At 42.1% G+C, this 17,214-nt stretch overlaps 1 protein-coding gene across 1 annotated transcript in view; it reads left to right on the top strand.

Moving 5' to 3' along the window:
* The window catches only part of C1QTNF12 (C1q and TNF related 12), a 130,472-nt gene extending 117,422 nt beyond the window's left edge, over positions 1-13,050 (top strand). The window contains exons 7-8 of the mRNA XM_088470318.1: positions 7,863-7,941; positions 12,250-13,050. Coding sequence (XP_088326444.1) covers positions 7,863-7,941; positions 12,250-12,348 — 178 coding nt within the window. The 3' untranslated portion in view covers positions 12,349-13,050. The remainder of the gene's footprint in view (positions 1-7,862; positions 7,942-12,249) is intronic.
* The last annotated feature ends 4,164 nt before the right edge of the window (positions 13,051-17,214 follow it).

Genomic DNA, 17,214 nt, shown 5'->3' with positions numbered 1-17,214 from the left:
TCACTTAACAGCACAGCCACTTGTGAGTCTGGAGTCTGGACACATGCTACAGCCACTTTAATCAGCAGAGTAGCTCAGCATACATCAGCGTGCAGTGTGCCCCCCTATACATAGTCACTTAACAGCACAGCCACTTGTGAGTCTATGGGAACTGACTGGGTGTGGCTTGCGCGCTGAGCTCCCCCAACAGCCAGCCCAGGCAATATAAGAGGGACTCTTGAAAAAACAAGAAAGAAAGTAATATTGTTCAGCTGATCAGGCCAGCGGCGATGGAGCAATGGGCACGGAGGGTTCTAAGTACTCAAAAAAAAAAACACCCCCCCACCCCCTGCGTGCGCATGTGGTGGACACCACTGTTTAGCAGTCCTAACAGACTGTACACACCAGTGTCTAGTATACCATATTTAGCAGTGCTAACAGGCTGGCAGTAGTGGAATACTGTGTCACCTGGCGGCAGGCACGCTCATCCTCTCACATGCCGGTATTCCACAACTGCCAGCGCTGTCGAGTCCCGGAGCTACACACCGTAGGTGGAGGGGCCGGGGGAGCGAGCAGTGGTGCCAGACTGCTGTATTAATTTTGCTAAGTCTGCATTCGTGTTTTTAGGTAAGTGCTTGTTGCGCTGCGGTGTGTGCATCTGTGTTAGCGTAGGTGTCAGTGTGTTTGTGTGTATGAGTGTGTCTGTCAGTGTGTGTATGTGTCAGTGCGTGTGTCTGTGTGTATATATGTATGGGGGCACTGTATAAGGGGCACTACTGGGGACACTGCATAGAGGGACCACTATTGGAGGCACTGTATAAGGGGCACTGCATAGGATGACCACTACTGGGGGCCATACTTGCCGACATTTCGGAAGGGGAATCCCGGAGGGGGCTGGCAGGTCCATCCAGCAGGGAGGATGGGGGCTGGTCAAAAAGGCGGAGCGGGGGTATGCCGACGCGATCGCGTAATTGTGGCCCCACCCCCCACTTTATAATGCCAATATTACTGGCATTAAAAGGCAGGGGGTGGGGTTAAGATGACGCGATTCAGCGCAAATCACGTCATCACACCCCCGCACCGCCCACTTTTGCGGCTGACACAGGGGTTAGCGTGGTGCCGGCATCCATTCCGGGGGACTTGCCTAGTCTTGCAGGGTGTCAGGAGCGGCACCCGATTTTCGGGAGGCTCCCGACAGTCCCGGGAGAGTAGGCAAGTATGATGGAGGCACTGCTGGAGGCACTGTATATGGGGCACTACTAGGGAGAGGGGAGTCTTTAATAAATCATGCTGCTGTATTTATTTGCCTGCTGCATTCATATGTTTTAGTGAGAGAGGTGTGTGTCTGTGTTAGTCAGTGTGTGTATACCCCATCATAGGCTATATATATATTTATTGTGGCTAGATGTTTTTTCATTGGTTCGGTAACCAATGATTTGGAAACCCCCCTTAGTTTGCGTCTTTCGCAGCTGTCTTAAAACTAAACTAATACTAGTATAAGATCTTGGACATGGACACTGGTGTCTATAATATGTTATCATTGCTAAACATGGTATACTGCACACTGGTGTGTACAATCTGTTAGCACTGCAAAACATGGTACAGTATACTGGATGCTGGTCTGTACAACCTTTTAGTACTACTAAACATGGTATACTGAACACTGGTGTGTACAACCTGTTAGCACTGCTAAACATGGTATACCGAACACTGGTGTGTACAGTCTGTTAGCACTGCTCAGTAGCGCATGGAGGGGGGGTTTCTGAGTACCCAGAAACCCCCCCTGACAGATAAGACAAGCGAGCGCCATAATATTAAGCCCCGCCCCCTCATGGCAAAATGCTGCGATTCGCGGGTCAATCGGGAGGAGGCAGAGCCAATATGATGCAATTCTATTAGATTTGTGTCATTTGGCCCCGCCCGCTCCCGATTGACCCGATAATCGTGCTATTTTGTCACTAGGGAGAGGGGCCTAATGACAGTGCCAGGTCCTGTCCCCATGTCTACAACCCGCAGCTGCTGGCAGGTAAGTGTGTGTGTAATGTACATGTGTGTGTAATTTAAGTGTGACATATGTAAGTGTGTGCATATCTATATGCATGTGTATATATATATATGCTTGTGTGTGTATACTGTGTGTATATGTATATATATATATATATATATATATATGAGAAAATGGGTAGGACAAGCGCCAATAATTAATGTACCCCTCACTTTCAATCAGATCACAACTTCAACAACTGCACTATGGCCTTTCAAGTATAGGCGTCAGCTCTCTGTCAATAAGTAGTTAGTAATGGTAAATTTACTAATAGCATAGATAGTTGTACATAGATATTAACTATAGAGCAACCGGCTAGTTGGTTATAACTACAATAAATTGTGTGACTCAAAAACCACGTGAAAACATATATACATATGTATATAAATAAATAAGTTATAAAGTGACGGTGCTAAATGTGCAAAATAATGCCAAGATGTGAAATAACCTATTTCATATATAGGTATAAGTGCATAACATCAAGTACAAGGAGATTGAGTTCATGTGGCAGGTATGGCAATGAAGTCTTGAACTGACGAAACGCGTTGGCGCCTGTTGTTGCCATACCTCCCACATGAACTAATAAGCTGCTACCTCAGATAAGCTGCTCTACCTATTTATATACCTCATTCATTATTTTTTTGTACCATATCCCGAATTTCTTTGTTGTGTATGTTTATTAATTGCCTTGCTTTTTAAACAAATGATGCTTTTATTCTAACTATTAAAGTGCTGTTTTTAACCTTTACTGGTTGCAATTTTTGAAGTATAATAATTAATATACAATCACACTGAGTTAGTTTTGAATGTAGCAATTTATTCTACATATACTATCTAACTCAATCTCTTTGTACATGATGTTATGCACTTATACCTATATATGAAATAGGTTATTTCACATCTTTGCATTATTTTGCACATTTAGCACCGTCACTTTATAAATTTATATATATGTATATATGTTTTCACGTAGGCTTTGAGTCACACAATTTATTGTAGTTATAACCAACTAGCCGGTCTCTCTATAGTTAATATCTATATACAACTATATATATATATATATATATACATATATATATATATATATATATATATATAACCCCCCCCCCTAAAAATCCTGTGTTTGCCTCTGCTGCTAAACATAGTATACTAGATACTGGTGTGTACAGTCTGTTAGCACTGCTAATCAGTGGTGTCCATGTTTACATCTTTCGCAGCTGTCTTAAAACTAAATCTGCATACACACGTAAAGATTTTCTGTCCAACCATCCAACTAGTTGATTGGTTGGAATGAAAATCTGGTAACGTATGGGAGTAACTGATGATCAGCAATTTGCTCCTAAATGCCAGAAAACAGATGATAATGGTCGGTCAGACAAGTTTGTTACATGTTTGATCTAAACAATTTGTTCAAACAACAGTTTTTGACCATTTTCCGGTGTTTGGGAGTAAATTGCTGATTGTCATTTGCTTTCATACGTTACCAGATTTTCATTCCAACCAATCAACTAGTTGGATTGTTGGACAGAAAATCTTTACGTGTGTATGCAGCTTAATACTAGTATAATCATGCATACACATGGTCAGATCTGTCAGATGAACGATGAAAGATGAACGACTGAATGATTTTTAACAACGATTTGAACGATTTTACAAACGATTTGAACGATTGAATAATTTCAGTCTGTAAAATTAATGAAATCGTTCAAATATCGTTATCTGACATGTCAGATTTTCTTTCAGATATGAACGATTTTTAAAATAGTTATCGTTCTGATCTGACAGAAAATCTGACCGTGTGTATGCACCATTAGACCTTGGACATGGACACTGGTGTCTATCATCTGTTAGCATTGCTAAACATGGTATACTGGACACTGATGTGTACAGCCTGTAAGCACTGCTAAGTATGGTATATTGGACACTGTTGTGTACAATCTGTTAGCACTGCAAAACATGGTATAGTATACTGGACGCTGGTGTGTACAACCTATTAGCACTGCAAATTATTATATACTGGACATTGGTGGATTAAAGAGCTTAACTACTTCAAATTAGAATTATTGTTTAGTATCTCTATATTGCTGCTTAGATTGGAGCCCTCACAACCATCTTTCACTATTTGCTTCACATCAGATCTCTCCTGCTGTAGAAAGCGCTAGGCAAAGCTGAAGGGACAGTCAGAGATTCAGCCTATATATGTGAGTGCTGGGAGCCTGGTATGTACAGTACAACGAATGGTGGGAGGCTTAGCGTGTTACCACCACTGAATAAGTACATTTGTCTTTGAAAATAGAAAAAAAAAAAAAAAGACACAGCTGCTGTTTCCATAGACTTGTTGCCACTTTGTCATTTTGCTGTGAAGGCAAAATGTATATTCCCTGCACTGAATTTCACCAATAGCTGGATTTTTGTTTGGCATGTTTGTATGTTTTACTATTTTACTACTCAATATTCCTTTCAAGGAATGCAATTATTGTAGTGAAAGTGATTCATTGTCCAGACAAAAATGTTGTGGTACGACTGCAAATATTTAGAAATAACATAACAAAAAGGAGAAAAAAAACCTACATTTCTACATAACACCTCAAGGAGTCCAGGTAAAAGTTGTTTTAAACAAGCAAATGTTACTGTCTGAAAAGGCATAATGTTCTAGACTGGAATTTTCTAAGCAAGTTTTGCAGTTAACAGTTTCCCGTCAATTTTTTTTAATGAGTTTATTCACTGCCAGGGAGCTTCCTATCTCCAGCTCCTGCACATTTCACAGTTGATAATTAGTGGGGGTGAGTGGACACAGTGTCATCATGCTGGAAGAATCTCAGGCAGAAGGATGCATGTCAGGGCTGGATTTTGCCTGGCATTAAGCGCAGTACACTGCTAACATGCTGGCTATATCAGTCTTATTTCTGTTCTCTAGTCACTCATTTCTAACAAAGCCTCAGGGAGTGCAAAGGCAGCGATTGCAAATGATTACAATTAACTCTTTCGTTCCTGAAAAGGAACAACTTACATATATATTATACAAGAGTTGTGCATTTAAATTGCTGTTCTTTCCTGATTTACAGTAGCTTCATTCTATAACAAATAGGGCATTAATTAGTCATTGGCAGACTATAAACATTCTCAAAAAGACACAGTAGTATTGGGTAGGGATATGCACATGACCATATTGACTGACAGCCATTGTGAAGCTAGGAATTGTGGGTCTGCATACACGGCTTGGAATATTTTGACTGATCGCATGCATAACTGCGTTTTGTAATGCCGCATGCATGTACAAAAGACAGCTCTTATGATAAGAGCTGTACAATTGTGATTCATTTTACAAAGGATAGCTCTTCAGATAAGAGCTGTCCTTTGCAGTGTAAGGACTTCCGGGTGTATCATGTTTCATATGTATATATGCAGAATATTGTTTAGTGGAACTAATGTCATATCTTTGTCACATGTCAGAAGGGATTCATGGTATATTTTCTTAAGAATCCATTAATGAAACTGTCCATGCACAATATGGATCAGCACACCTTTCAGTGATGTCACAGATGTGGGAGTTTGGGAACGGCAGAAAATGGTTTAAGACAGCAGTGAAATAAATAGCCATAAAGGGATCGGCCTGTTATTGAGAAATTGTCTCAATCTTCTAGCCTGTGTTCAGTAAGCATTGTGAATTTATGTTGCATTAGATCCTTTTTAATAATGTTCTGCCTCTTGAGTTCATACAGAATTAATGTGTTAGACAGGCTTGGGTTATACAATGATACATTTATTAAGGGAATTTTTAGTTTTCAGTGACTCTGATTAAATTAGGGTGTCAGTGCATTTTGTCACAGAGTAGCTGATGACTTTTTCAAAGAGTATCCGGAATCATATTTGTGTTTCATGGCGAATGTGAGAGATTTACTCTTTAATTTGGAAGGGGTTAGACATTTTTAGACAGACCAGGTTGTTTTGTGCCAGTTAAACATTGCACAGCCATTTCATGTGTCACGTATACCTGGATGGATCCTGTCGGGACAGTTGGAAATTATTTTGAGAAAAGGAAGAATGAAAAAGTGATTTTGTTTTTCCCCTGCATAAGTTCTACAAATTAAAAACATAGTAGGTTATTCATCAAACCTTCTAAAGAGGACTAGTGGAGGTGTTGCTATGGCAACCAAGCAGATTATAGCTATCTTTTATATACTGTACCATATAAATGGTAGCTGGATCTGATTGGTAGCCAGGAGCAGCATCTCCACTTGTCCTCTTTGGAAGATTTGATAAAACTCCCCCAAATTTGTTCAACTATAGAAAAGAAGAGCTCAATCTGTATACATATACAATGCACTTGGGTTAGTAAGATATAATAAAAAATATTTCCCCAGAAAAACAATGGAAAGCAAAAATGAGGTGGCCTCTTGAGATGCAAACTTAGAATGAACCCCTGGCAGTGAAAAGCTTACTATTTTTAGGAATATATAACATTTATTTATTTCTGCAAGCATCTAAAATCGGAGCAGATTGATTTTATAGAGGTATCTACAGTATACACCTATGGGCCTGATTCAGAGGTGGACACAAATCCTGTCACAACTACAATTCGTTATGCAGTAGTACTGCGAACATATGCAAATGTTGCAGCCGTTGGGATTTATACAGAGACGCCTAATGGCAGCATCTCTGATCTGCCGCTTGCATAATTAGATGAGGTTCCCCATCCCTGGTGTACGCAGATGCAGTCACTGGCCAAGACACGACCCTGAAACGGTCTTGACACACCTGATTTGGCCCTTCCTATCCCCTCATTATCTCCCACAAATGCTCACTGACTGTCAATCACTTTGCGTCCAAAACCTCACTGTGACTTCCATCGGTACTCAAACTTAAGGGTAAATTTACTAAGATGGGAGTTCTATTAAGAAGTGAAGTTGTCCATAGCAACCAATCAGATTCCAGGCATTATTTTCTAGAAGGTGCTAGATACATGAGAAGTAGAATCTGATTGGTTCCTATGTGCAACATCACTTCTTAAAAAGAACTGCCATCTTAGTAAATTTACCCCTTAGTGCGTGCGCAGTACGACTCTGATGCATGTGCAGTACAAAAACCATCAACCAACTGCGCAAATATCAGCACTGCGACCACCTCTGACTCAGGCCAGGTATGTAGAGGGCGGATAAACAGGCACATTTATCCCACTGTATGGGGGCAATTGTTCCAGTCTATAAATTATTTTTTTTTGTGAAATATCGGAAACATGGAGGTTAATTCAGCACAGGGCCAGCTCAAGGCACGTTCAACCTGTGCAGCCGAAAAGGGGCTCCACCCCCTTAGAGGGCACACCCCTCCCAACCATCCCGATTTCAGTGGGACAGTCCTGTTTTTTGGGCACTGCCCTGCTGTTCCACCTGCGGGCCGAAGTGTCCATTTGGGAGGTTGGGCACCGCCACAGCTGCGCAGCGGTGCCAGACCCCGGAGAAGAGGAATGGATGCCGCGCGTTACCTATGGTAATTAGGTCACGTCCCATTTTCGGCCAGGGTTAACGGGTATCTCAGTCCCCTTCTGTGCAGGGAGCGGCTCCTCCTGGAGCTGGCCCTGATTCAGTAGAATATACAGGTCTATACAGTATATGCACACAAGCGATCACAAACTGAACAATGAGCTATATGTATGAAACAACCCTAATAATAAGCATCTGTAGACTGTAAGCTCTTGTGAGCAGGGAAATCTGTTATAAACTCATTTGTACCTACTGGAAAAGGGCGGCTGTATTTGAATGAAGTGAGTGACATGTAGCACTGCACTGTACATATGACACAGAATTGAGTATTCATCTATTCTTGTACTTGTGTTTTTTAGGTCATTAGAAGTCATTGCTGGATTGGAAAGTAACAGTAAAATATTTACTGTACACATCCAGGGATTGCTACAATTGCAGGTGGGACACATTTGAAAACAGCTTGTACTTTATTTAAAAGTTTTAATTATTTGCATCCCTACCTCCATTTAATGTATAGTCATCTTTTTGTACCTAGCCATGCATTCACTGGTATCATACTGGCCCCAATGATTCCACACATATCCCTTGCTGCTAGGCTAATCCCTAAAGCTATTGTTTTTTTTTATCATAAAGACTCACAGGACAGCTTTGGGAGGAGCTAAATGAATGATAGGAAAAATAATTTAAATTTACTAGCACCTTCTCCGATACTAGTTATGTAACAAGTACAGTATAATTCATCCTTAAGGGGTCTATCCAACATGTTAATTAACGGACCCCCATAATTGATGTTTCTTCTCTACGCGAGTGCCGGAGCAATTCATCATTGCTCCGGTGCAGAGACAGCTGGTCTAAAAATCAGCTGTCTCCCCGAACGCTTTCACTGCCCTATCGGAAGATGGCGAATGCTCCTGCAATCAAGCTCTGAAAATATTGGATTTTCAGAGCTTGATGAATTCTGTCCCCTTACTAATGTATGGGGACAGCGGGCAATTCCGCAAGAGGAAAGTAAGTAGGAGATGTCGTTGATATCTCCTGCATTACCTTCTTGATGATTGGCCCGATAACTTAATTTTTACAATTTCAGGTGATAATTTTCATTTTCACCTGTTTTTGTAAAACTTAAGTGACGATGAATAGTATTTAAAACAATTCAATGGGAACATAAACATGTGGGTTAGATTCCCTTTAGGAGGGAGATGGGCAATAAATAGGTATAGCCAATAACAGTCCAGATTACAAGAAAAGAAATGTAGGAAATACTGTATGATTGTTAGTATAATTCAAGGTATAACCATCCCACTAACCTCATTCCCTGTTGTCTTGACTGCTATAATCTTAATCTAATGAGTTTTTCAGAATATTGCTCTGTTTCTGAGATGATAGACTATACTGGCTTTTCCAGGATCTTTGTAACTTCTTCAAGAGCAAGATATTGTTTCAGTATTGCCCTCTAATTACACCAAGTTACCATATCCCCAGATTCAGAGTTGAAATTTCTGTTGGTTTTCAATAGAAAACTCATAATCCAAACAGTTTTGTTTAGTAAAACTCTTTGTTTATTTTTTGTGCCCTTATTCATTTCAGCACCATTCACAATCCACTAACATAAAAAAGATTTTGTGAACACAAATTTCTGTTCACACAACCTAATAAAAACGTTCCTATAGGTGGAGTAATGCAACGGGTGTTGGACAAAGTGTGATCTATCATTTCAACAATGCAGTTTTAAAACTTCTGTAACATGTCACAACCTATATACAATGGCTGATGTAGTGAAACCTCGGCTATTTCAGTTTTTGTGGCACAATTGCACAGTTTTTCATTAACACTCATTTGGGCCTGATTCAGAGGTGAACGCTAATGCCACAACTGCGACTTTTTACAGCGTCGCAGCCGCAATAATATGCAAATGCTAGTTTCTGCCTTCCCCTTGTATACTAGTGTGTGCCGGACATTGCAAACCCATTTCAATGCCCGTGGATGGTGCAACTCCACCGTTGGTTCTGGGCAATCCACCATTGGCGCACCATTGCATTCACCATCAACACTTGCACAAGCCTATGGCTGGCCCAGAGTCTCCTTCTGAACTCCAGCTCAACATGGCCTTTATGGCTGTAGGTCTGTGTTTGGGAAGGCAGCCGCGTTCACTGACACGACAATGACACTCCCACAACATGCCCATGAGATGGCCTTTTTTGCCTTCACTTCAGGCCACCTCCCAGGCATCACCCAGGAACACCCATGCCAGTGCCTCCGTACACAACAGCGGACTCCAAGTACACTCAGGGGAACGCATGCGCCTTAGGGGTGTTAATGACTTTTCATGCATGTGTAGTCACAAATTATCACTGAACTGCGCAAACATTGGCATTGCGTCCAGCTATGAATCAGGCCCATTGTCTTCAATCTTTTAATTTTTTAAACTTAGGAAGTGATTTACCATGATTTGGGTAATCCCGCTCTAGGATCTTGGTCATACACTAAGACAATCAATGATCCACTGTGTTCAGGTTTTAAAATAGTCTCTTCCAAAAAATTTTCATTTAACGCAATTCATGGAGAATGCTCCAGATATTTCCCAAGCTAGGACCAGACATTTTCAAGAAAGATCTCCACCTGGTGTCCAAGTCTTTCTCTCCTTCCTCTCCAGGGTCAGACTGCTACACATTAAAATGAAATATTGTTAAATCAGCCGTAGCTCCCGTTGACTTTGAGATTGAAGAATAGCAACAACAGACTCTGAAATAGGTCATGAAATTTGATGAATAACCCCTTTATGATCTGTAACTGTCCTGTTATTTATAACTGCTTCGGGCTAGCAAAATATTTCTCTCACCGTTCACAGTGTAGGTTTAATGCACTTTGTAAACTTATATTATTTTTCCCAGGATGCTGTTCAGTATGGTATTTTGTTATTGCAAGCGCCCCGCGAGGCTGATCTAAAAAAGAGGATTCCTTCAGCCTTTGTTTATTTGAAACTTTTCGTTTCATTGAAAATCTTGGAATCATAAAAATCTGCAAAGCCATCCTTTCTTCAGTTACTTTTCTGGAACATTAGCAGTTGTCTCCATGAGACGGCTAGAAATTACTGTTATTGTTTTTGGACGGCCCAGGCACAGTCCAGTGAGCCATTAGATATCCACTGCGGCAACTGTTTTTCTTGTGGATGAGCATCTTTAAAATAGTTTGATTTGCTGTGTTGCCTTAGTTCCAAGAACTTTGGTCTAGATACTGTTTTTATAGCGACAGTTTATAAAAGCAATGAACTGTGTGCATGTGCCGTATGCAAACACCATCTTAGACGTGTTCATTCCATATCAGGAGATGTGTATACACTGAGTGAGTTTACCAAGCAGATTTATATGTATAGGCAAATGTGCCTAAAATGCATTCATCAGGAAAGAGTTTATTTAAAGAGTTGAAATATTGGTCCCCAAACAAGGAAGGAAGCTAGTGAGCATATTGGGCCTGTCTCTGAGTCGCTAGGCAGTGAAAAAACTCCCCGATAACTGGGTGGATAACGGGTGCGCGACTGGGTTACCCATATCTACCACACTGTGCCAGAGTCTATCAAAACATATATCACTGTCAAATGCGCACGCAGGGGCGGTTTCTGAGCGCAGTCCGCACTACACAGTAACAAGCACACCGGCGCCGAGTAGTACACACGTACTACCCGGTGGCGGTGTGTTTGTTTTAGCAGCCAATGAGAGCCTGACAGACTCTCATTGGCTGCTGCGCCCACTGCCGGAGCCGGCCTGGAGCTCACTCATGAGCTTCACCTTCCGGCTCCCGCAGTGGGTGACGGGAGAGACGTCATGATGTCTCTCCCATAATGCAGAGTGGGCCGGAAGGACGGAGGAGTGGACAGCGGCAGGTGTGGGAATTCAGGTAAGTGGGGATTTTTTTGTGTGTCTTTATCCCATATATGTAAGGGGCACTGCATAGGAGTGGGGGTGATACATAGGGGGGACTACTACTGGGGGCACTACATGGAGGGGGCACTACTGGGTACTGCATAGGGAAGACCACTACTGGGGGCACTTCATAGGGGGGACTGCTACTGGGGCACTGTAAAAGGGGCACTGCATAGGGGGGACCACTACTGTGGCCACTGTATAAGGGGCACTGCATAGGGGGACCACTACTGTGTGCACTGTATAAGGGCACTACTGGGGGCACTGCATAGGGGGACCACTACTAGAGGGCACTGTATATGGGGCACTACTGTGGGCACTGTATAAGGGGCACTGCATAGGGGGACCACTACTGGGGGCACTGTATAAGGGCACTACTGGGGGCACTGCATAGGGGGACCACTACTGGAGGGCACTGTATATGGGGCACTACTGGGGGCACTGCATATGGGGACCACTACTGGGGGCACTGTATAAGGAACACCTATGCTGAATGGAATGTACTTATGTTATACTTATGTACACTGAAAGATGAAATGTCAGTAAAAGAATAAAACTGCAATACCTGGCACATGGGTGTTGTACTACCTCTTAAATCCTTGAGTAGTTTATTGATAAGTCAGGTCACAAAACATTGGAAAGTCAGTGCTAAGGGAATCTTGATTTAAAAATGAACATTTATGCAACAATAAGCGTTGTGCTACGGTAAGAAGACGTGCATGTTTGCGCTTCACCAGGTTATCCTAAGTCTCCAGAAAAATTGATCTATACATAGTTACCTGTCCACTAATTGTATATTCCACATCTTTTTCCCTTTTTGTTACAGAGTGGTCAATACACGTCTATATTTGTGGACAACGGTGCAGGGGCACCAATCACTGTCCAAAATGGGTCTGATTTTATGGGCATTTTCTTGGGACTGTAGACAAAACAGGAGCAATATAAATTCAAGATTGGCAAACATCGGACTGAACACATTCACTCACCTGCAATGGAAGAAGCTTTCACCATATTCCTTATCTGGGACTTTCTCCTGCGTTTACTGCTCAGCATTTGCTGTGCGAGGATGAATATGATATGGGCCCCCACTGTGCCTGTTGCTGCTGCTTCTTAGCCCTCCATGGCCATAGAGGCCTGCAATGCCTTTAAATGCCTCTATTACGCAAAGCATTGCAGGTCCCATTGGATGTGAAAGGGTTAATATTTACATGTTGGACAATGTAAAGAAATTAGTCCTACTTAGCAGAACCTGCCCTATTTCTTTCTACTGGCTATTATCTGGCATGTGTTATAAAAAGATGGGAAGGTGAAGCGAGAACTGGGGAAATGTGTATAAGTAGCAACCATACAGCAGATGATCCGCCTCCCATGGACACTCTTGAACTATAAACTACACACAGAACTTTTGGAATGGGCTGATCACTGATTTAAAATGACCGGAAGGAGAAGTCTGTTCATTTGTGATGTCGCAGGACTAATGGCATTCATGATATCACACGTCTAAAGCAAGCATTAGCACGGAGTACTCCATTCAGGATTCGTGTCTCAGATTATAAGCAATGTCCCTTGTACTGATTATTTTTTATCTTATAAAGTATTGTATAAAATGGCTGTAATTTAATAAACAAAACATTCACATTACTCTATAACAGTGCAAACAGGTTTGATTTTCTGAATGGTGTGGCTACATGATTGGTATACATGATTAAATTATTGGTATGCTTTGCTACATGATTGGTATGTTTGGCTACATGATTGGTATTCTTGGCTACATTATTGGTATGCTTCACTGTGTGATTGGTACTATTGGTTAGTGATAGAGATACAGGACATTATAACTTTTTTTTTTCAATTTTACTCCAGTTTCACCTATATCAGGGGTCTTCAAACTTGGCCCTCCAGATGCTGTGGAACTACACATAGTTTTAGCATGCTGTTATATCAAAAAGGTGGCAGTGCATGCTGGGATGTGTTGTTCCACAGCAGCTGGAGGGCCAAGTTTGAAGACCCCTGACCTATATGGTGTGTTGCATGAGGTCATGGTTGGTGGTCTATACAGCTTGCAGTCTGCTGGTGGTCTTATCACATCCTGATTGCTAAGCGTCTGTGATGCTGATATAGCCCTTATGTTTTCAGTATACTCACTTGTTTACTGTCTACAGATGTAAATACAGCACATTCTTTGTAAAATAGGTATAAAATGCCTTAAATAAAATGTACATGAAAATCAGATTTAAATGCACAACAAGATAGACTCAAATATATTAGCTGAACATTTACTCTTTTTACAGAGTAGTAAAATGGTACAATATACTATAGTAAATTATTAAACATGATACAATGGAAATACACTGATTTATATGTAGGGGAGGTGCTTTTCTGTACACGTTAAACCAATTTTCAAATGTGACACAGATGACTGTTCGTGTTTGTTTGTACAGACATTAGGGTGTTGCAGCATTCAGAATTATTCATTATTGATGGAACAACAAAACAAACTGGTGCACTGTAACATATTCCTGTATACCATGGCTCTTATATTTCTGAGATACCCTGGAGATAGTGGAGTATATTTATTAGGCAAAAAAGGAAATAAGACATCCCACTGGAAACACACCCAGGGGAGTAATGAGGGCAGATCTAGAATGCACACAAAAGGTGATGAGTTTAATCATTATCATGCGACATGTCCTACTGCTCTCTCCCCTCCTCCATGGAATTAAAATCCTCCATCACTTCTGAGGAAGCCTTCGAAAGCATGTGGAAGCATTCAACCCCCTTGTGTGATAACCACCTTCATATATAGCACAGGTTCTCAAACTCGGTCCTCAGGACCCCAAACAGTGCATGTTTTCCAGGTCTCCTCAAAGAATCACAAGTGAAATAATTAGCTCCACCTGTGGATCTTTTAAAATGTGTCAGTGAGTAATGAGTACACCTGTGCACCTGCTGGGTGACCTAGAAAACGTGACCTGTGTGGGGACCTGAGGACCAAGTTTGAGAACCACTGATATATAGGGATCTATTTAGCATTGTGCTCCTGAGGGGTGCCCTGCATGAAGCCATGTAATTCCCTTTGCCTATAGCGTAAGGCTCCAGAGAATGGCTCCATGGCAATCATATCATGCGCACTAGCTCAGTTCACAGGCAGGCAAAGATTATTTTTAATATGATTCAAATTATGATTGATATTCATTAAGTGAAATTATTTTTTTTAACAATTTGATGATGTCAATGGAAAGGGTTTCAAGATGCTTGTCAAATATCTGACATGCATGATCATTCTCTGCCAAATATTAATCTAGCAATATACACTTACAGTATATAATAGTCAAAGGATAGCCGAATAGATCAAACATATTGCTGCACTCACTACTGTGGCTGGTCTGGGTGTACTGGGAGAAGCTACACACAAAGCCTGCTGTGGAGAGATCAGACAGTGGAGACTGTTCTCTGATGTTTTTCACCTCCGGTGGCATGCAGCCCTCATAACAACGCCATTGAGATATCATCATGTTCTTATCACAAAATTGAACCTTCTTGTACCACTTCTTGGTCCCCATAACAGGCTGTGGAGACACACTGCCATGTCTCCATTGCTGGCAAAAGATGGCGAGAGCGATGCTTGACAAACACATAAATCTTAGATTACCGCTGTTTATTACATCCAGAAAGGGTGGCATAACCCCTTTAGCGAGCGCTTCGTTGTTAAATAGGGGCCTATGTTCTAGTTCAAATTCTTACTAGCCTTTTTGTCTCTTATACAGACATTAGACTTAAATTGGACAATGGGGCAGAAGTATGAAACTCTGGAAGTGATAAGTGCAGAGTGATAAACGACCAACCACTCAGCTTCTAACTGTCATGTTACAGGCTCTTTGAAAAATGACAGTTAGGAGCTGATTGGTTGGTCGTTTATCACTCTCCACTTTATCACTTCACAGAGCTTCTTACATTATCTGTTACAGAGAAAATGTCTGTTTGACCATTTGTCCAGTATTCTACAGTATCTAAGCAATATGTGTAGTGCCTTACTGTGCAGGAACATATTCTGAACATGTGTGGGTGCCAGCGCAGAGCCTCAAGTTAAAAAATAATAAATGCCTTTCTAATCCAGAACCGTCTAATCTTACTTGTGGATAACTAACCATAGTCAATTAGGCAAATGAGCTGCATGCATTTTGAAACCTGGCAGTGAAAAGATTATATAAGCATTTTGTATTTTCCTAAAATATTATACTATAATTTGAGAAAATTGTGGAATGCTCTGAAGTGAAATATATAGCTTTTCTTGGTTTGTCTCAAGTTCATCAATAAAAAAAGAGTCTGGATATTACAAGACATATTTTTTCTTTTTCTCTTTTACATTCTGGTACTTTTGTAGGGGATGCAGTCAATATCCCGACCACTGGGATTCCGGCAGACAGAATGCCGGCGACGTAATCCCGACACCTGTCAGTATCCTGGCACCGGAATCCCGAAGGTAAGTATCGGGGTTAGGGGGTTGGTTAGGTTAGAGGTTAGGCACTAGGGGGAGGGCTAGGGTTAGGCACTCAGGGAGGAGGGTTAGGTTTAGGGTGCGGGGAGGGAGAGGTTAGATTTAAGCACTAGGGGAAGGTTAAATTCAGGTGCCAGGGAGGGAGGGTTAGGGTAGGGAGAGGGGCAGGTTTTGGATACTGACTGATGGGTGTTGGTATCCTAACCCTGTTGGGATGCCGACATCGGGATTCTGAGCGCCGGGAACCCAAGCGCCGGCATCCCGTACCTATCCCATGTGTGTATATATATATATATATTAGATTTAGGGGTTTCCTTAACCCTTTTGGATCTAGGGGTTCCTTAACCCCTCCTTAAGGGGGGGTACTGGTAGGAGCCAGTGCAGTGGCTCACAGGTCTGGCAGGTCCTGGTCGTTGTTAAGTGATCAGGACACTGCGTCACGCCAGCCACAATGACCAATGGTCCTGATGGTTGCTAGGTAACCTGGGACTCTATGCGGCCGCACTGCCTGTTGGTCCTGGCTGGTTACTACAGCCAGAGTGCTTTCCGTGTATCTGCAACTACTCAGCTGCAGTATAAATAATTGTAAGTGGCCTGTCTGTTGTGCAGATACTCAGTTGCAGTGTAATAAATTGTAAGTGGCCTGTCTTTGTTTATGCAGCTACCCAGCTGCAGTGTAATAAATTGCAAGGGGTCTGTCTCTGTTCGGGTTCTATTTGACTTCCTGAATAGTTAAAGTACAGTCAGGGTCCTGGTGCATTGCCAGTTATAGCTTCTGTCCTGCCAGAAGTCACTTTCCCTTCTGCAGTATTCTAGAAGATTTATGCCAGTTGTCAGTGCCGTAGATACTGCTCCCGGTGCAGGCCACGCCCCCTCCATATGATGTCATGCGGAGGGGGCGTGGTCTGCATCTGGCACGGTGATTACAGCAATAAGGATGCTCTGGGCTGCTGTAAGGGCAGGGTTGTGACCATCTGGAGTATCCTAAGGATGCTCCAGGCGGCACTGCTGCAGAGATTCTGGCAGAAGGGTGCAGTTACAGACACCCGGCTAGCCGGTTGCAGGAGTCGTGAGTGAGCAGCAGTGCCACCCACAGAGCGCTGCGATTTGTGTGGTTGCACCGCTAGTTACAACCCTGCCAGTTGTTACCAGACATTCTTGAATTTCTACTTGTCCCAGCTTAAAGGAATCCATCTCTGCACTCTGTCTTTGCCAGTCCTGCATCTGCTTGGTAATCTACCTTATTCTGGACCTGGATTCTCTTCTGATTTTAGGCACGTGTGGAAAAAATGC

The sequence above is a fragment of the Taudactylus pleione genome, unplaced genomic scaffold, assembly GCF_031769625.1.
Source record: "Taudactylus pleione unplaced genomic scaffold, aTauple2 ptg000097l, whole genome shotgun sequence".
NCBI lineage: Eukaryota > Metazoa > Chordata > Amphibia > Anura > Myobatrachidae > Taudactylus > Taudactylus pleione.
The sequence above is the reverse complement of the archived record's forward strand: the minus strand, read 5'-3'. Positions and strand labels throughout refer to the sequence as shown.